This window comes from Danio rerio, chromosome 14 (assembly GCF_052040795.2).
Source record: "Danio rerio strain M-AB ecotype USA chromosome 14, GRCz13ab, whole genome shotgun sequence".
In the NCBI taxonomy this organism is placed as follows: domain Eukaryota; kingdom Metazoa; phylum Chordata; class Actinopteri; order Cypriniformes; family Danionidae; genus Danio; species Danio rerio.
The window spans coordinates 18,027,629-18,049,222 of NC_141034.1; the positions used below are offsets into that span (position 1 = coordinate 18,027,629).

The window sequence follows — 21,594 nt, forward strand, 5'->3', positions numbered from 1 at the left end:
AGAGTAAATGCTTAACATGGTTTAAGGAATTAAAACATTGTTTTAGAAACCAAACTCAGTATAAACATAATTAATAAAATATACAACCAAGCACATGTGGCCAGAATAACAACAAGAAAAATGTTTAGCTCACACCATGCCTCTTTTATCTAGAAGTGATGCGCAGTCGGCACGGTGACACACTGACAAGAAGGCGACGGCTGTCTCCACTTACTTATAGCTTCATTTGCACTCTTCAGAAACGTACTGGTAACGCCACACACACTAAATCTATATATTTATAGTCTATGATTCAATCACATGAATGTCTACACTATCAAAACAATCCAATTAAATGTTTTTGATTACCTTTGAAACTGGAAGTGATCAAATGTTGACAATACTTTCAGATAATTTGTTAACCACGTCATCAAAATCAAATTACCTTCTTCTGTGTTTAATAGAAGTAACAAGCACGTAAATGTTTCAAACAAATTGAGGGTGAACTAATGGTACATAAATTAACATTTTTATGGGGAGCACGATTCGGTTGCACATTCCCCAAAGTGAAAAAATGGAAACTACTACATCTAGACTAACATAAAGAACAATAAAGGATTCATAGTCATACTAACTGGAAGACATTTTGAATGCATAGAGACAATAACAATGCCATAACAACAACAAACATATTCATTCAGCACAGCTCTTACCTCGAACAAACACAAAAATGCTGGCTGCCGTGGTGCCATCAATAACAGCTTTAATGTCCTTGTAGAAGCAGCGGTAATAACCCGAGTCATTGGCCTGGGCATTGGTAAGTATTAAGATCTTGCAGTAGGGTTTTCCAGCCACCCCTTGACACTCCTTCAGCCTGATTTCTCTATACCCTGGGGTGTCAGTGGGTGACTGCTGACCCTGGCGATCAGTAAACTCCACTTTACTCAAAGACTCTTCAGGCCAGCTCCAGTCCAGAATTCGCTGACCCCTGTTGAAAAGGCCCGGATAAAAGCATTAGACAAGTCAAGACGGCTTTATTGTCATTTCAATAATATACATTGCAGTATACAGTGAAACAAAACAATGTTCCTCCAGGACCAAGGTGCTACATCAAACAGCATAAACTAACAACATAACACAGGACAGTGCACTACTATAAACATTTTTGAGAATGAAATAAAATAAAATATACTAAAATAAAAATAAATAAAATACGAATAAGAGCACAAAGTGCAGTTTATGCAACATTTAGTGTAAATAAGACAGGACAAGAAATAGTAACGCCGACCAGTACACTATGGATGTTGTGCAAATATTGGAGCAGATTAAAAAACATATAAACATTTAAAGGAATAGTTCACCCAAAAATGAAAACTCGGCCATTATTCACTCTCCCTCGACTTATACCAAACATGTTTGAGTTTCTTTCTTGTGTTGAAAACAATGGGAAAACATCCATTAACTTACATGGTATATATATATATTTTTTGTTTCTACTATGGGCATCAATGGTTGCTGGTTTCCAACATTTTTCAGACTGTCTTACTTTGTGTTCAACAGAAGGGTTAGGGTTACGGTTAGAAGAAAGTAATTTATTATTAACAGAAGAAAGAAACTTTTTTCTTTATTTTCCAGTTTAAAACCACTTTAGTTTGAGTAAATTATGAGGGAATTTATAAGATATAACCAGAGATGAGAAATGCTTTGTTACTGTGTTTAAGTAAATTTTTCTGGTATCAGTACTTTACCCCACTATTTATTTTTTTGACAACTTTTTATTTTTACTCATAACATTTTTATACAGGTATCTGTACTTTCTACTCCTTACATTTTTAAATCAGCCTTGTTACATTCGTTTTCATGTGTTTGATGGTGGCGTGATCTATTTTATTTCTTGTCATTGTGCAATTTGAATGCCTTTTTGATGCAATCAATCTATTTTCCGTTATTGTGTGCTGCAGTGCGCTGCTTTTTCAACCAAGGCTATCCCTCATCTAATGTAGGCTAGTTTATGAAGAAATTGTTTTAGCAAAAGAAAAAAAAATCTATATATTTAGGACAGAATTCAGTGTAAAATGTAAGACATCATTTATAATGTCTATACTATTTATAAAGATATGATTATTTTTTGAGTTTATGAACAATAAAAAATTTTGATTTAGCAGCCACAAAGCTACAAGCTGAATGGTGTGAGTTTGCGTCAGGATGATATGATAAATAAGATGACTTTTTGAGCAATGTTGGGCAATATTGCAGGATGTGATGCTGCTTGGCTACTTTCACAAAACTGGCAACAAACATTTTACATATAAATTTGAAATATATGTTATTTTATATTAATGTAATAATGTCAACACCTATCCTCACTCACACTCCTTCAGCTTAGTCCCTGATTTATCAGAGCTCACCACAGCAGTATGAGCCGTTATTCCGGCATATGTTTTACGGAGCAGACCACAACCACAACCCAGAACTTGAAAATCCATACACACTTGCATTCACGGATGCACTTATACAATACTGCCAATTTAGTTTATTTATTCGCCCATACTGCATGTCTTTGGACTGTGAGGTATTTACCTACTGTACCTAGTGAAACTAAAACATGTAGTAGTAATGGGTACTATTTACATAAGTACATTTTTGAGGCTGTACTTCTTTTCTTTTACTAGAGTACAAAAGTGTAATCATTACTTGAGCTTTTATGTCAATTTAAACATGAGTATCTGTACTTCTACTTGAGTAAAGGATGTCTGTACTTTTGTTATCTCTGGATATAACCCAATGACAGTAAACACCCATCTACCTAAAAGCTCAAGGGTATAAAATCTAAGAGGAAATCAGATTTGCTCCAACTCAAACTGTTCACCTTCGAGAACAATCTGGCTCTCAATGATTAGATGTTTTTTTTACTTCTCTTCAAGCCAAAACCTTTACCTCACTCGATATGAAATATCATTCAGGTCTCATAAATTCTTGCATGCCAAAATTTAATATTCAGGTTTAGAGAAGATATGTTAACATAACCCTAATCCTAACTCTAAGCATGATATAAATATAATGTTTGATAAAATGCTTGTAAAACTTTGTATTTCAATTCACAAATGTGATACTTATGTACTTAAAACTGCACTCGATTCCCTTGGAACAGGCAGAGGAGAAGGCACTGACAATTAAACAGATGTATTCCTCAATCAGATTATGAAATATAGTGATTTCTGAACGCCAGCCATGGCTTTGCTTAATACTGCTCATCCATCACACTGGCCCTAAAGTATGCTTTCCTCTCAAAGGTATATGTTTGTAACTGTTGAAAAATTATTTATTCTGGGAATTCTTGGCAAGAAGCATCTGGAAATTTTGAAGGGATTAGAGTTAAATATGTTGGATCGCATCCCTGTGTGTTCATACCACATTTGCTTAACCGTCCAATCTCTTCCAAATGTAACATTGTCCTTGTTTTTGTAACGACTCAACAGGCTTATCCAATTATTCAATCAAAAGATGGCTAAGTATGTGCCTTGATTGTTTAGCAAGAGATTTCAACCTATTTGGAACCATAAAGAAGTTTAATCTAGATCATTTCTAATCTGACAGTAGAATCTTTTCAACCTAAATATTTTTGGAAAGACGGTTTATATATAAACTAAGTGCTTGAAGTGACTTGGTGCGGCCAATTATTTTAATTAATTACTAAATTAATTTAATTAATTTAAATTTGAGTTAATTACACTTTTTGTTGTGTATTGTCACTTCTCACGTGTTGCTGGTACTTTTCACTCAAACTGTCTGCAAGCAAAAACCTAACCAGTGGTACTAATGAGCCATCTGAAAATATCTCCACATATGTTTTCATTGTAAACACTTCAAATGTCATAATGAGAGACAACCAGCTCCCCAGGGAAGGTCTAAGAGTCTCCAGCTTATTAATACTGTATAGGAGCGGCTCTCAAATGCAAATAAATTATATGAAATATCCTAAGCTAGCAAGAGAGAACAAATGCTATTGGGTAATGCCGTTTTGAACAAGCAATGCCAAATGAACTGTGATTGAGATATTAAATTAAATAAGCAGACTTTCTATTTATAAATAATCTTTAACTTTAACTTTAACTTGATGAGGCTATATTATATTATTTTATTTTATATTATATTATATTATATTATATTATATTATATTATATTATATTATATTATATTATATTATATTATATTATTCATTCTCTTGTCGGCTTAGTCCTTTATTAATCCGGGGTCGCCACAATGGAATGAACCGCCAACTTATCCAGTACGTTTTTACGCAGTGGATGCCCTTCCAGCCACAACCCATCTCTGGGAAACATCCACAAACACTCATTCACACACACTATTATATTATATTATATTATATTATATTATATTATATTATATTATATTATATTATATTATATTATATTATATTATATTATATTATATTATATTATATTATATTATGTTTTTCCCAGACTTCAAGCGCTGGCTAAATCTGAGAAAAAAGTACAATTTTGGTTTTATAACTGCTAACAATTTTTACATTTTATCTTACCTATAAAAAGCTCTGTGCTGTGACAAATTAGTTTAATTTTATATAATTTAACATAACAACACCAAGCATAATTGTTTAAAAATAGCAAAATGGAAAATGAGATTGTACCTGCATGTAATGTTCAGTGTGTCGTTAGCGTTAATCACAAGCTGGTCTTTGGTGTTGTCAAGGGTGGGTGGACTCATAGAAAACCCATTCACCAGACCTACAAGAAGAGAAAAGCATATCATCAGCATTTTCATCATCATCATCAAGAGAAAAGCTACAAGTTCACAGAAGAATCTAAGAAACCCATTATGCTCAAGACACCTTGGATGCAGTTTCACCTTGTGGTGTTTATGGTAAACCACTGAAACAAGGAGGCAAAGTCCAGTCTCTTGTTTGAGTTTTTACTCTCCAATATAATTAGATTGTGGATTTACTTGATGTTTGTTTAATGAAAATGTTTTGTTGTTGTTTTTTGTGGTATTTACGTAAGCCATATAGATTTCAAGTCACACTTCAGGAGATCAGAGAATGTTTAAGGGTATCACGATTAAAATGTATTGATTCAGTCATTGATTCGATATATTAAATTGTTCTCTGATATCTACAGAGTAGGCATATGTGGCTTAGGTAAGTACAAAAATTCTCCAGAAGCAGTTGTATATTCTCATTTTTTACCACGGGAATTACCCCCAAATGAAAAACTTGGTTTTGACTGAATTTGGAACAGCCGTGAATATTAATGAGCTCCGCTGCTTGTGCAAGTGTCTGCTACCTTTCTTTCTCTCTTTCTTACACACACACAGCAAGTGGTGAAAAGAGTACTGAAAAATCATACTTAAGTACTATTACTTGCACATAAATTATGTGCAAGTAGAGTAAAAATATCTGTTGTAGGTGTTACTCAAAGTAAAAAGTAGACTTTTCAATAGTACTCAAGAGTAGTGAGTATTACACTGTGAAAAGTTGATGCGTTTACATGCAGTGTTTGAGGGATGTGTAAACGTAACATCATTTAGTGCATTCAGTTATCTTCCCATATTCGTTCTTTCCTTCCTTCCTTGAATCCTTCCTTAATTCATTTGGTCCTTCCTTCCTTCATTTGGTCCTTACTTCCATTACTTGTTCGGTCCTTCCTTCATTCGGCCCTTCCTTCCATTCTTCTTTTGATCCATTTAGCAATTGTTTAAGGTTGTTTGGTGATTTCAGTCATCTCACAGTCGACATCCTTTATTTTCTTATTAGTGACATGCAGTCTATAAACTGGGTCTCTGGGTCAATGCGTGTAAAGATTTTGGACATCTTCTTGGACATTTTTAATGCCTCCAAAAGGTTTGGTGCATTTATAAAGTGCCCATGTCTTCAGGTTGCTTAGTTAGAAGCGATTTACTTTCTGTGTGATTTGATAGGACAAGAATAGAAGGACTGATATTTTCACTTTAGCCAATCCCCATAGAAAAAAAAGTTATGACTGCAGGTTATAGTAAAAGTACTGATATAGCACTAAAAATGTAGTCAAGGGGAAGTAAAAGTACACATTTTTTTAAATACTTAGTAAATTCCTGAGAAAAATTACTGTAATTGGATTATTTGTAATTTGTTACTTTACTCCACTGCACACAGCTTGATTAGTTCTGAAATACATACAATCAAAATAATTCTACAACTGTCAAAAATATTTGAAACAAATTGAGTAGATTGCATGTTAAATGTCATTCTTTTCAAATGAAGTAGTAGAGAGGTTTGTTTTAGCTAGAAGGAGTGAGTGAATGAAATGTATTGAAACAAAATAAAGTAAATGAAACAAAAGTGAGTTGTGTTGTGGATGAAATATAGGCTAAATTCAAATTGTTCCAAAAAAATGTGAGCCAGTGAAGATATATTTAGAGTGGTGTTTTGAGATTGTAACATACATAAAAGTAAAGGCAAAATTTAATATTAACCTCTGTATAAACAGAGTTTTTTGTTTATTGGTGTCCTTTCACTCCGGAAAAGAATAGTAAGAGACATGATGCATTGATGTGTATGGAAGACTCCTATAGCAGTCTACATGTTTCAAATCAATTCAAGTCATCTATATAGCGCTTTTTCAATGTAGATTGTGTCAAAGAAGCGTAACATGGAAGTTCTAGTAAATTGCAACTGTGTCAGTCCAGTTTTCAGTTCAGTTCAGTTTAGTGGGGATTTTCACTGCTGTCCAAACATTGTAGAGCAAATCCATTGATGCGCAGCTCCACAAATTACATGTTTGTTGCCTTATTACAAACTCTTATTACTCTACACATTCTACAATATAAATGTTAAAGGGTCACGAAACACCAAAACACATTTTTTGAGCTGTTGACAGTCGTATATGTGTCCCACACTGCTAAAAACACTATTAGGACACCTATATTTCACTAAAGAGTGTAAATTGGTTGTTTTTGCGTTATTTCAAGCAAATTCGTACTTTCTGTTTGAAACGAATTTTTGAAGCTGCGTCACGGTCATGACATAATAGCGTGTATTCCAGCGTGCAGACCGGGCGTCTGTACCAGAGTAAGTCTTATTACGTCTTACAGTGTGCTGCATTAATGCATGAGTAAGGCTTGGTTCAAACCAATTAGCACGCTCTATTGTGCAACTTCATTAATATTCATTAGTGTCACCATGTTAACGCCACAGAGACGCCACGTTGTGTTGGCAAAACAAGCGTGAAGTGTTGCTTTTATAGTTTGCTGCCATTAAGTTTCGTTTTCATTTTCTCTCTGTGAGAGCTCAGCTGGATCACGTGTGGATTAACAGTGCACGCGACGCGCGACAACAATAACTTACGTGTCTAAGGAGGAACATTGTTTACCTGAGAGCTGTTCTCATCTGCAAACGCTGAAATCCGGATTCGCTTGTAACGTTAGTCTCCTCTTCATAAAGACGCGGCTCTAGTTGCTGGTGATTGTCCTGTCTCTACAGATTTGGTAAGTGAGCGACCAGTGCTCTTTGTTTATTCAGTTTGTTCGTATCGAATTAAGTTAACTATTGCACTGAGTGCAAACATAGCACCGCATTTTGTGACTGGAATAACCCACGCGGCTTTCTGACGCTACCTGCCGTGTGCATCTAAGTTTCTGGGAAATGCGGAGGGGTTTTTTTTCTCTCATTCGCCGTGCGGTATCAAACATTGCATGAAAAATACACGCTTAGAGCAGTTCCTCGAATCAAATATCGCGTTTGTCGCGAGGGGCATGAATGAATTCCCTGAATGAAAGAGCCAAACTGCAGTTAAAGTCCAACATTTAATAATTTGCCAAATAATTCGACTACAGATGTCCATGTAGGTTAAACACCATCACTTTCTCATGTGTGTGTATTTTGACTGAAACTCGCGCGTGCCCAAATAGACACTCCCACACCCTCCCACTTTAGTTCCTCCGACACTCCCCCCTAAACAGAGCTGGACACGCCCACTTTTCTGACTTTTTCCAAAGTAGAGGTGTAAAAAGACACCCTGCTGAAACGAGGGGGTTTCATGGCCCTTTAAACTAACAAAAGATACATTTAAACAGACCATAACAGTTAAACATATACAACAAGCAAACATGCAAAATTTTTGGATTCTAATGATGAGTTGCAATAAAATGGTATACTCCACGCTAGTATTAAGAGTATTAACAGTCCCACATACATAGGAAGTAAATGCAAGATAAGATATGTTGTACTGTATTAGATTTTAGATTTTACACCTACAGGATTTACATGAGAAAAAGGAAACAATGGTGTTTTTGCATTCTGATAATGAGCTGCGACATGATACTTCATGCCAGGATTAATTACCTGAGAGTTCTTTAATTCTGCTCTCATTTTCAAGATAAGAGTCCCACATACATAGTACGTATAATGCAAGATAAGATATTTTATATATCAGATTTTAGATTTTACACTTACAGGATTTACATAAGACACGGGAAACAATGGTGTTTGAGGCTCATGGTGCATCTTTCCATGTACTGAACTCTTATTTTTCAGCTATACCTGTATATGCAAATTTATTCTATGATACCTTTAAAAATTAAAGATGCACCGAATTAAATATTCTGGGTTGAGAACAAAATCAAAAATTCTGGATGTACTTTTTACGCAAAAAGATCTGTCTAACATGGAGGCAATGCATGAAGCACATCCCACATTGAAAGTCATGTTCAAACCAAACCAGCTTCAGTGTGGTTTTTTGCATGACTTCTAAAATCTGCATGGGGAACATTTTCTCCCTTACGCACAGGCCTGGCTCTGCAAGATGATAAAATGATAGCAAGAGCATCCTCAAGTGAAGCTGTAATAATAGCACACTGGTGAAACAGATGTGTGTTTTCTGTTTGTGTTTGACCTTAAATCTGTGTTTTTGGCAGCCTTGAGCAATCAGCTGAGCTCTTGAAAGCACTGATCAGTCAGAAGTATTTAAGTTACATCAGAATCAATTCCCGGAATGTCAAAAATGTTGTTCACTGTGGAGTTCTGCCCACTTTTTCTATCAGTGTAAATAAGAGATTTAAACAGATCTCACAGAATTTAGCTGAGAGACAGCTTGTTAGTGATCGTGAAGGGAGCACTTTGTAGGCTCTGAGTCTAAACCTTTCAAAGTTTGAATACTACAGATACATGATTAAAAATACAAATAATTTGGATAAATAATTAAAAATATGACAAAGAGATGTGGATTCAGGCTAGATCACTATCACTACATCACACCAATGGAGTTCACTGATCTAATCCAGGAGCCAGTTCTGCTTTAGTAGAATTCCTTTTGGCTTGTAACCAAAATATTGCAGGTTTTAATCTCGCCACCAGCATGGATTGGACCACGACTGAGATGAGACCCTTTAGCAAGTCATTGAACTGCTCCCCGGGGGCTGCAGTAAAAATGTTTCTGTATATGTGTGTGCGCGCGTGCATGTGGATGGTTTAAACTCAGAGTACATATTTTAGTATATGGGCCACCATGCTTAGCCACACATCACAAGCTTTCTTTCCTTTATTTTCCTATAAAATAAACTTGTAATTTAAATATTAAAGAACACATTTTTAAATATTTAGATCTGCGTTTAATCGTTATGTGGGCGCTTTTACCCAAAGGAACTCTACATTTACATTTATTGATTGAGCAGACACATTTATCTAAAGCAACTTCAGGAAAATATAAGCTCTTCAATCAAGCAACGATATGTAAATGCAGAGATCTGTCAAGATAAAAGTTAAGAAGTTTAGAATTGTGCACTTTTTCAACAATCAAACAAACAATCAGGACAGATGAAGAACAATCCAGTAGATAAAGTATTAATAGGGAGTGCTGTTGAAGGATTAAGTGTTGAAGAAACAGAAGTGTTTTCAGCCGTTTCTTTACATTGTCCAGAGACCCAGCTATTCCTGTTTCTGAGTTGTGCAGGTCATTCCACCAACAGGGAACATTAAGGTGAAAGTCTTTGCAATTGATTTTGTGCCCCTTTGGGACGGTACTGCACCACAGTACTGCCAAGCACATAAGTCTGAAATAGTGTGTTCAAGTAAAGAGATGCAGTGCCAGTGGTTGTTTTTAAGTGAGTGACTTGTGATTGTGTGCCTTAATTCGGTGCAAGCAACAATCTTCAGATTGATGAATTTGACTGTAGTTTCTAGGTAAAATGAAGCCAACAACATTTGTTCCTTTTCACATTAATGATATTTAACAAGACATGTTATCCACAAATAGAACATAAATTTGTGCAGTTCTTCGCACAACAAAAAAAGAAACACAACAAAACAACGTAATAATTTCTTTAGTATGATTTGTAAATGATTTGGTTTACGTCACCTATATATCTCTGTATGGTCAACTTTTCTAGTGTGGCTGATTTGCTCGACAGCTCACAGTTGCTCTATGATTATATAAGGTTGTACTTGTAATGCAGTGCACTCGACTTAAAGTCCCGGGTAGGGTTGCACCAGTTGATCGTAAGTTCTTTCTTCAACTGGAACATAAAGTCCTCACTAGGGGCTTAGTAACAACTAGCTAGTTTGTAACTAAATTTGTTCTCACTTCGGTTGCACCATACTGTTCTTAAGGCAAACTGTAGTTAGTAGGTCATAAGCGTAGTCACATTGAATGACGTAATATCCAATAAAAAGGATTTAAATCATTTAACTGCTAATACATCTATATATAACTATACAGTACATTGCAGTCAGTCACTATAATGGATGACGCACACAACTGCATGGCATTGTAAATGCACACGAAAAACACATGAAATTATTAAAACAATAAATTTGATATATTTTTATATATATATATATATCCTACACGTGAAAAAAAAAAGAGCAGGGAGAAAAACTCAAGTCATGTAGAAATTCTCGTATTAATTGATGGATACAATTAACATAAAACACTCCTTGAAACAAAATTAAACTCTTCTTTCACAAACCGAAAAAAAAAAAATCGGCTGATGGAGATGCCAAGATGAACATCAATTTTAAAAATGTGCATAAAAAATCTAAACTTAATTTTTTTTTTCGACAAAAAAATGTTCCTAAACTAGGATGGCAACACTTTTACAGAACAAATTCCAGTATGCGCATTAAAAAAGGTCATGTGATGTTGTTATAATTGATCCTGGGATGATAAAATTGTGTGTGAATGGATAAACCACAGGTTGAGCACATTGTAAAACATCTGAAGTAATTCTAAATTCCTGAACTGTTTCAGCATTAGTTATTATATTATTAATGACCTCTAGAATAAAGAGGGTCTGTGCTCCGCGACTCACGACTTTAAACGCCACCACGTGTTCATTGCGCATCGGCATCGTCTTCTGAGATGCAAGCCATTATTTTAAATGGAGAAAGAATTCATGAAGCTTCTCCTACCGCAGCAAATTCCATTCCTTTTGTTGATATTTGTCACCAGGTAATCAGAAAGTAACAATTTTGTTCTCTTTCACTCATTGGATGGAAACGCTGCTTCATTCGCACATCTTTTATTCGCTATTCCAGTTTTGCGCATAAAGTTAATTTGCACTTTTGGATGAAAACATAGCTAATGAAACAAACACTGCGTCCGAAACCGCATACTTCCATACTATATAGTACCCTAAAATCACTATGCGAGCTGAGTAGTATGTCCGAATTCATAGAGTTCGAAAATCAGTATGCTAGAAGTACCCGTATGACTTACTACTTCTGGCGAGATTCTGGAGTGCGCATCCCATGCACGCTGCGCTATCCCATAATGACCTGCGAGAGAATTCATGAATGGAAGTGAAGCGATGCAACTGACGCAGGTAGGTCACATGACCATGACAAAATAGCGGATGTAGTAGTAGTAAGTAGCAGTAGTATGTTTAAATTTAAATACAGTATCACTGAGTAGTAGGCGGTTTCGGACGCAGCCAAAGAAACGCCACACAGAAATAGGTGAAGTAAATGAACAACAGCAGGGGCAAACTGATTAAAAACAGCTGATTGGTGTGAAGCAATGATGAGTATAACCACATGACCACAACAACATAGACACGAAGCAACAAAGGCACATGGAGGTAAGGGAAACATACCCGCTTGACAATGCAGACACGCAAAAGTGATATAAAAACAAATACTGAAAGTGTGCACAAACCCACAACCATGACAACCATGGCAGTTGTGCAATTTTCTTTTACATTTGCTCTTAAAAACATTATTGATTGTGTTTTTTTTTTTTTCTCATAGATGTGTACAAGAATGTGTGAAGTTGCAGGGAAGATGAGAGGTTCTTTTTTAGCCAAATTAAGCAGTAGGTGATTGTCTTTTATCCTAGCTGGGATTTCCTTCAGGCAGTGCAAGATCATTGCAGCTACCATTGGGTCATCAGGATAAAATGAAAGATAGAGATGTGTGTCACCTGCATTATAATGATAAGAGAAACCATGTGATTAGATGATGGTCCCAGTGATATAGTGTATTAAGGGGGACCAAGAACAGATCCATGAGGTAACCCAGTATCATGCAACGAAACATACACAGAGCAACATATTTTAGGTTTAGCAAAACGTACGTTGGCGGACTTGAGATGCAGAGCGGAGTTGACCGCAACCACGAGATTCGAGACCGGTGAAGAATGGTCCCAGAAAGCGGATAGAAAAAAACAGAAACAAAAAAATGAAATAAACAAAGTAAATAACAGGGTGGGAATGCGGTAAAATCTGAAAACATGTTAAAAATCAGGGGGCTTTTCTTTTTCTGGATTGCTTTTCAAAACACTGCTGGGTTGGGTTTAGGGAAGGGGGTGGGCGGGTCAATAGGTGGTTTTTAAAGTATTATTGGTTAAGTTTAGGAAATGTAGAGGTTGGTGGGATCGGTCTGTTGGTCAGTCAGTCAGTAAGTTAGTAAACAGCGGCCTCTGGTGGATTTACATGAGAATATCAGACACGAATGGCACTCACAAGAGATATTTGAGATCTGAAAAAGCCAATAGTATCTGGATGCAGCCTTTATGATGCAAGCTGAGATTGTCTCACTCAGCGATGCATTGTTAGACACAATGCACTCAATGGAGTGAGTGACGTCACTGTGAATGGTAGGATTAGGGATGGGATTAGGGGAGCACATTAAAAAGCATTGGATGCAGCTCAGATTGCACTGCACCAGGTCTGCATGCAGACCCCTCTCAAAAAAGCATACACAGCGGCCTATGGCAGATTTACGAAAACAAAAACTGCAAAAAAACGTAGCTCCTGGGATTTATTTTGCTCTGTCCGGAAATGTATATAGGGGTATGTAATCAGAATGAGCCTAGGTTGAGATCAAAGCAATTTATTGTATTTATTATTTGTTTTGCTTAGTTTTCCTGCAGTCAACTATTTTCTCATTTAAACTCCATAGACAAATGCACCTCAGTTTCACTTAAATGATCTATTCCCTTGATCAGATCATTAGGTATTTCGCTACTTTACCCAGACAACCATTAACAGATGTTTATTACGTTTATTACATGATTGCATAATTATTCATGTTTTACCTATAAATTCCTTGCTCGCACAAAAAGGCCCTAAATTTGGTTGGTATTTTGCTGACAGTAAGACAGGGAGGTCAAAGGGTCATTATGCACAAGTTAATTGGGCTATGAATGTTCATGTTATAAATGTCTTCTGTTGCTCCCAGGGCACATGGGAGTATGAACATGTCACAGAGAGTTATGAGATACACCTGGATCTAATCAACCCCAAACGATGACAAGGAGATACACAGAGAATCAAAACAAGAGCCTCCAAATCACTTCACAAATCACATCAACAAGTCTTACTTTATATGACAAATTGATTGAAGGAAACACGTTGGAAATGAGCACATATTATCCTGTCAGAGAGAGAAAAAACATTTAACTAACTAATGCGTGCAGAATGTGTTTGGTACAGAGTCTAAAGTTTTGTTTTTCTAATTTGATGTATTTCTGTGTAAAACATTTTTTTTCATTATTGACAGATTTAAAAAGGATATGATCATAATAATGTATAACAATACTCTACTGAAAAAAACAGGTTAAACCAGCCTAAGCTGGTTGGCTGGTTTTAGCTGGTTGACCAGCCTGGCTTTAGAGGGGTTTGGGCCACTTCCAGGCTGGTTTACAGCCCTTTCCAGCCTGGTCTTAGCTGGTCAGGCTGGGAAATGACCAGCTAAAACCAGCTTAACCAGCCTGGTTTAAGCTGAACATAGCTGGTTTTCTCTGGGCTCCCAGCCTGGCTAGGCTGGTCAAGCAGGTTTTAGCTGGTCATCTCCCAGCCTGGCTGGAAATGGTTGGAAACCAGCCTGGAAGTGGCCAAAACCCCTCTAAAACCAGCCTGGTTGAGCAGCTAAAACCAGCCAACCAGCCTAGGCTAGTTTAAGCAGTTTTTTTTTTCAGTAGGGTAGATATTAATATTTTCAATATTTTGGTTTTACAAACATTATTTAACATTAATTTCTCTTGTGGTCTAGTTAGTAAACTGATGCAATTTTGAGTTTAAAAGTATGATGTACCTTTTTGGCTTTATAAAAACTTTAAGGACAATAAAAGTAATCCAATCAGCAAAAAAGAACAACAATGTAAATACTATGAATAGACGAGTGTCGTTCACGCCTCCTGTTCTCCACCATAAAATCTACCAGAGGCTGCTGTCGATTGACTGACTGACCGATTGACTAAAACACCCATCCACCCCCTTCCCTAAACCAAAACCCACAAAACCCAAAACCCACCCCCTTCCCAATTGACCAAAACCCACAACCCTCTAAACCCAACCGGCAGTGTTTTCAAAGGCAATCCAGAAAAAGAAAAGTCTTCACGGCCACCTGATTTTTACCACGATTTCAGACCTTACCACGTTCTCACCCTTTTCATTACTTGTTTATTTTATGTTTTGCCTTTTGTTTTTGTTTTACCTGCTTTCTGAAATCATTCTTTACCAGATCCAAACCCCGTCTTCGCAGTCAACTCCTCTCTGTGTCTCGAGTCCACCGATGTACATGGCAAGCCACTGTGCGACTTCACAGCAGAAAAGCCCTCCACACGGACGTAAGCTGCCAGCGCGAAAAGAAACAGAAGCCATAGGCGGTGTCATACCACCGCGTAGAGTTTGTTTTAAAGATGAAATGCAGCCATACGTAGCTCTGGCTACATAATTCACAGTCTCCAGAAAGGTATAAGGGAGTAAATGGACGAAATTTTAAGTTTAATAAGCCAAATTAATTACTCACAACCTTTATCTACATCCAAACCTCTATGGAATTTAGAGAATGTAGAATCTGACAGTTTTAGTTTTAGTAAAGTACCTTCAAGTCTAAGCTTTCTTCAACATCACGTTTACGAAAGTCAAAGACGTATATATCATAAAGCTGAATACTATGTATAAATTGTGTTCAGTCCAATCAGTGTTGGCGTAATTAGTAACAAAGTAACTAAATACTGTTATTAAATGACTTTTCTGCTAAACAAGTAAAGTAATGCATTAATTATATACTAAATATATTTAAAAATATATTCTTATTCTATTATTCTAAAATCACACAAAACTAATTTTTCAGATTTTTTGTTTTGTTTTGTTTTATTTTTATATTTGTATTGTTTGGGTTTTTACCAAACCCAAATTAATTAATTCCACGTCAACAGCTCCTTTAGAAATATTAATCCCTGGAAAAAACAGGAGGTGTTCAATACTTGCTGTATGTAATTAGAAACAGTTAAGTAATACATGGTTTCTGCAGGTTTTACAAAGTCAACTGTAAGACTTTTTATAACCATTATTAATTAAATTTCAGACTTATCCAGGACTTTTTCATTATATATTATATTATGATGTTATATCTTAGCCACAAGTTTCAAAAAATTATCAAAACAAGCAAACCCTGGTTGTATGCGTACACATTTCACATATAAATCTTTAAAAACTATAATAAACTAAATGTACACACAACAGTTTGTCCAGGTCAGTGTCCACACCACATATGGACTATAAATAAACAGAGAACTTTTAAACAAACATTATTGTAGGAACGATAATTAAACCATATTGGTAAATAGATTTAAATAAAGTTTTGTTAAAAGGTCTATTGAGATGGATTATTGATGATTGGATGCATGTTGGCCCAATTGGGTACCTTTTTATGGACAGAGGAAAATTAAGAGCCCTTTTCAATTATTCAAGACCTACAAGTCAAAATTTCAGCAAATTTAAGACTTTTTAAGGCCTAAAATTTAGTTTTTGAAATTTAAAACATTTTAACACTCTGCGGACAACCTGTAATAGTTTAATATATATTGATTTGACAGAGATTCACATATGGTGTGTGAAACTATGAATGTGTTCAAGTGGTATTTGCTCTCTCTCGCTCTCTCTCTCTCTCTCTCTCTTCAGACTAGCAGGGCAAAATGATTTTCATGCCTGTCCCTGGGATTCCACAGACACTATAAGCACAGATGTCAATCATCTGTGAATATTTCTGGACCAGTGCATTTCATGAGCACAATCCATCTGTTTCAGGCCCATCCGGCCCCAAAAAGCCCACAATAGAGTTTTGTAAATATTTGATGGCAAGTCAGTGACCTGTTTACAGTTCAGAATGAACATTCACATCCTGGTGGCTTTTCTGCACCAGTATTTTCAGCTCTAAGCATTTAATGGTGGATATCACCACCGTATGCTGGATATATGTGAAATATGAGGGCTTAAGTGTATTCAATTGCCTTTTTTTATCAGTAACACTTTACAATAACAGTACATGAATAATGATGTATTAGTATGTAAACTAAACATTATTTTATTATGGACTAACGGTGAGTTATTATGCGCTAAATATGAACTAATTTTAACTACATGAGTCACGCGAGTTCATGTGTGATTAACGGCTACCTTAATTACTTGTTAGTAAATGCTAGTTTGTTAATTAATGTATTAATTACCACATCAGCTTATGCTTAATTTAACCACCATGAACTCATGATATGTCAAACTATAATCTTGTCATGACTTTACTTGGAGGGACACATCCTTGTCAACCCATTCTTAGCTACTCATGAACTCGTTATGCAGGTCCGTCTATTTCGTTAACATTGAATAACAATAGAAAAAGGTTCTGTCAACATCAACAGCATACCTGTCAACCCTCCCGTTTTTCCTGGGAATCTCCCGTATTTTACAGCTCTATCCCGCTATCATCCCGTAAAGGTATTTTCCCGTATTTCTCCCATATTTTTAGTCTTTTTCTATACAGCCGAGCCTCCAACACAATCTCACGGCAATTCGTAACTTTTTCATTTAGTGGCTAATTCGTATGAATTCGTACGATCTAATTCGTACAATTTAGTACGATTTGCCACGTCACCTTTTTAAAATCATATCATTTCGTACGACTGAAATCGTACGAATTCGTACGAATTAGCCACTAAACTGGCAAAACGTAAAATACTTACGTTTTCTCGTGAGATCAGGCTGGAGCCTCCCTATACGCAACCCATACACAACTCTCACTCTGGAGAGTCACTTCGCGCATATCAGTAGGTGGTGGTAGTGCGTTTGGATGTCACCATACGAAAACAACAAGAAGAAGTATCACCGTGTGTTTTTGGCACAGTTTGGGAATTGGTTTTCCCAAGAGCTTGAATGTTATGCATGTTATGTTGTTGGCTAAATGTTTCTTATACATTTTATATTATATATTACAATTTTGTATCAGAATATTAAAGAAGAAATTTGTTTAAATGTGATTGGTGCCTGCTAAAGGCTATAATAAAAGAAAAAAAAAAAATATATATATATATATATATATATATATATATATATATATATAACATGTTTTCTGCCCTTTTTGTGTTGAATTACTTAATTTTAAATCTTGCTTCATAGTATTGTAATTTAAAAAATGTAATTTAAACAACAGGGCAAGGCAGTGGTGCAGTGGGTAGCACGTTTGCCTTACAGCAAGAAGGTCGCTGGGTCGCTGGTTCGACCCTCGGCTCGGTTGGCGTTTCTGTGTGGAGTTTCCTCCGGGTGCTCTGGTTTCCCCCACAGTCCAAAGACATGTGGTACAGGTGGGTAAGCTAAATTGTCCGTAGTGTGTTACTGTTTCCCAGATGGGTTGCGGCTGGAAGGGCATCCGCTGCGTAAAAAACTTGCTGGATAAGTTGTTGGTTCATTCTGCTGTGGCGACCCCAGATTAATAAAGGGACTAAGTCGACAAGAAAATTAATGAATGAAGCTGATTTAACAAGACATAATTTTGTTAAAGTAAAGCTTTAGTGTTACATTGAGTAAATTAGAATCATTTTAATTAGAATAACACAATACAAACATTTTGAGTCAATTAGTTGCAAAGAAGTTAGACTGACATATTGAAACCATGTTTTATCTACAAATGTGCTTTGTGTTCATACAACATGTTCAAAGCAGTTCAGGTTTACTTGATTGGATTAGATGCATAAAGGGTGCCACGATTAAATCATGTTCATTCAACAATTTTTTTTTTTGAGTGTAGAACAACATAGATTGATTTTATTTTCTTTCATAGTTTTGCATTTATCAGGAAAAAGTGTCATTATGGATGTGACACCTCTGCATTATGGATGTGACCGATGTGAAATTGCCACTGGTGTGACTTTGCTAAATCAAATCTAATTGTTTGAAAACATTGACAGAGACATTTTTGAGTAGTTTTAAAGTACAGTACTAAAAACTTAGAAACGGTTTCCGTATTTTGGCGAAAACTGAATTTTTTTCATGACAAGGTTGACAATTGCATAGAATTGCAGATGTCTTCAGTTATATATTTAAACAATTGTTTTTCGATACTGAGGCTCTCGAAAAGCCACATCTAGCCACTTATTTTAACTTTTTGAACATTTACCCTCAATATATGACCACACAACAACATTTCATGCACATTTCATGTGCAAAAAAGAGGTCCACTGTCATTAGAGAGTAGCGATGAAGTTAATACAATCACTATCAAAACAGTGTTCTGATGGTCAATACTATTTAATTATTATGATCAACTTCAACACTAATAGAATCTGCTTTGGACTGCTTTTTCACGCACGTGCCAAACTTAAAATCATTGAAAGCATAAACTTAAAATCATTGACAGGAATGTTCCTGTAAAAAATTGCTGAGCAACAGTAAACATGACACTAAAAGATTTGCCATTCTTAACCTTTCCAAAGCTTAGAGTTTTCTAAGAAGATGACAAATAGAAAGAGCAATAATGTCTCCTACTAATGTAGATGATAAATATGCTGAGAATTTTCTGAAAACAGAACAGTTGTTAGTCATCATTTACTCATCCTGATGTAGTTTCAACTGAACTGAAATTGGTTTCATCACACAGTTGTCCAATATGACACATACTACAAATGTCAAGCGTTCTAGGGATATACATTAGGCATGGTGAACAAGGCAAATTTGAATGTATTATTTATCAAAAATCACAACTTCAAAAATATGCTTTCAAAAAATCTTTTAGCATGGCAGTTGACTCCAAGGAAAATAAGATTAATATAGGTCTGATACAATTAATTTGCTTTAATATTAATTTAATGTGTGTTTGTTTATTTGCTGCATTTGTTGTAAGTTATCATGGTCATCTAGCTGTCAATCATTTTACAACCAAAGCAGGGATATTCCACTACTTTTTTTCTAGGTGTTATATTAAATGCAACATTTTGAGTGTGAGCAGGAGATTCTGAAAAGTTCTCCTTTTGAAGTACAAAAAGGAAATGAGGTCATAAGCAATTCAAACTACATCAGAGTGAGAAAATAATGAACGCATTTTCTTCTTTGCAGCATTTACAACTACAGTTAAAAATCATTATATTATTTTGGTTCATTAGGATATGTCTAAACACAATTTGATAAAATATATTTTACAGTTTTTCTCAGTCGCTTTGGTGCGTTTCTCACAACACCAGTGCATTTTTGCACAACAGTTAATGCATTTCTCAAAACAGTTAGTGCAAAACCTAGCTGATAACCTGCAAAAGCGTGTCACATGCTCAAAATGGATAGTTCATTCCTCAAAAGCAAGTATTCATGTCAATCAAAGTGTCAGTATCATCAAAATGAAGAGTCCTGACACCATTGTTTATGAACAAGATAGTCAAATGGCTTAGTCATGTTTTCATTATGAGTTTATTCTGGACATTTTTCCAATGCAAAAAAGTCAGATATTGGTGACACGTCCTGAAAATGCTCAAGACAGCACATATATACTATTTGCACAGCCATTTGAAAACTACAGTAAAGTTAGCCATCACTGCATTTAGTGAGGTATCTGAGTACAACACTGGATATGTATGTTTCACATTTTTACTCTGCATTTGCTCTTTACAATCCTAATTTATTCACAGCATTGTGCAAAAGAATAAACACCCTAATTTACAACAAACATAAACTCCCTTTGGGTTGAACTGTGCACAACTGTAAACAATATTGCAGTACATATTGAACCTGAACCTGCAACATACACGTCTGTAAATCATTCATCAAATTGTTTAATTTTAAAGACATTTTCAGGAAAATAAAGTTTAAAAAAATTTTTTTATAATGTTTGCTTGACCGATTTTGACATCAAGTTCAACATTTTTTTATGTAATGACTCAAGTAATGATATGAGGACTGTTAGTTTTATATGGGATGACTATTCAGCATTTACAAGTTTAGTTCATTTTGACTGACATGACATAAGCAAATGATAATGTTATAAACAGCAGAGAGTTGAATGAAAGCAATTGATGAATGTCCAAAAGCAATTGCAATTTGTTGAAAGGAATAAGAAACTGCTACTAGGATGTGCACAAATGACTAATTGTTTTGAGAAATGCATGATCTGTTGTGAAAATGTAAATAGTGTTGTGAAAAACGCACCAAAGTGACTGAGAAAAACTGTAATCACCTTCCCCTTGTTCCAAATCTATATAAGATTTGTTCTTCAGCTGAACACAAACAAATACATTTTGCAAAATGTTGGTAACAAAACAGTTGAGTAATGGTACTGACGGAATATGGTAAATTGTGTGATGAATGTGGGTTTTTTTTTTTGTTTGTTTTTTTGATGAACCACCCCTTCAAGGGCATTTACATCTATCACAGTAAATCACTATCTATTGTTAAAAATGAGTAATATATGGGTAAATTTGTTTCCACATAAATTCACAGGCAACATTTAATTAACCATTTATTTGTAAATTCTATGGTAGCCTTTGGTCATTATAAGATGCACATCAACTGTTAATATATGCAGTTGGATTTAAAATTATTAGCCCTCATGTTTATTTTTTAATTGTTTTAATAATATTTCCCAGGTGCTATGTAATGGAAAGAAGATTTTTGACATATTTTCAAAGATTAAAGTTTTAATAAGTAACTTCTAATAACCATTTTCTTTTGTCTTCGCCATGATAGCAGTATATACTATATTACTAGTTCTTTTGTGAGATACTAGTAACTTCAATTTAAAGTGCATTTAAGAATCATAACTGGGTTAATTAGTTTAACAGGCAATTTATGGTAATTAGGCAAATTATTGAATAACAGTGGTTTGTTCTTTAACTAATCAAAAAT

The 21,594-nt window shown here is 35.3% G+C and overlaps 2 protein-coding genes across 7 annotated transcripts in view; one reads left to right on the forward strand and one right to left on the reverse strand.

The window, feature by feature from the left end:
- The window catches only part of immt (inner membrane protein, mitochondrial (mitofilin)), a 905,839-nt gene that overhangs the window by 685,869 nt on the left and 198,376 nt on the right, over positions 1-21,594 (forward strand). The window lies entirely within an intron of this gene.
- The window catches only part of flt4 (fms related receptor tyrosine kinase 4), a 141,169-nt gene that overhangs the window by 102,428 nt on the left and 17,147 nt on the right, over positions 1-21,594 (reverse strand). For all 6 annotated transcript variants that reach the window (XM_087280076.1, XM_087280074.1, XM_087280075.1 and 3 more), the window contains exons 2-3: positions 4,652-4,748; positions 693-967 (exon numbers count right to left, since the gene is read on the reverse strand). In XM_087280076.1, coding sequence (XP_087136202.1) covers positions 693-967; positions 4,652-4,748 — 372 coding nt within the window. The remainder of the gene's footprint in view (positions 1-692; positions 968-4,651; positions 4,749-21,594) is intronic.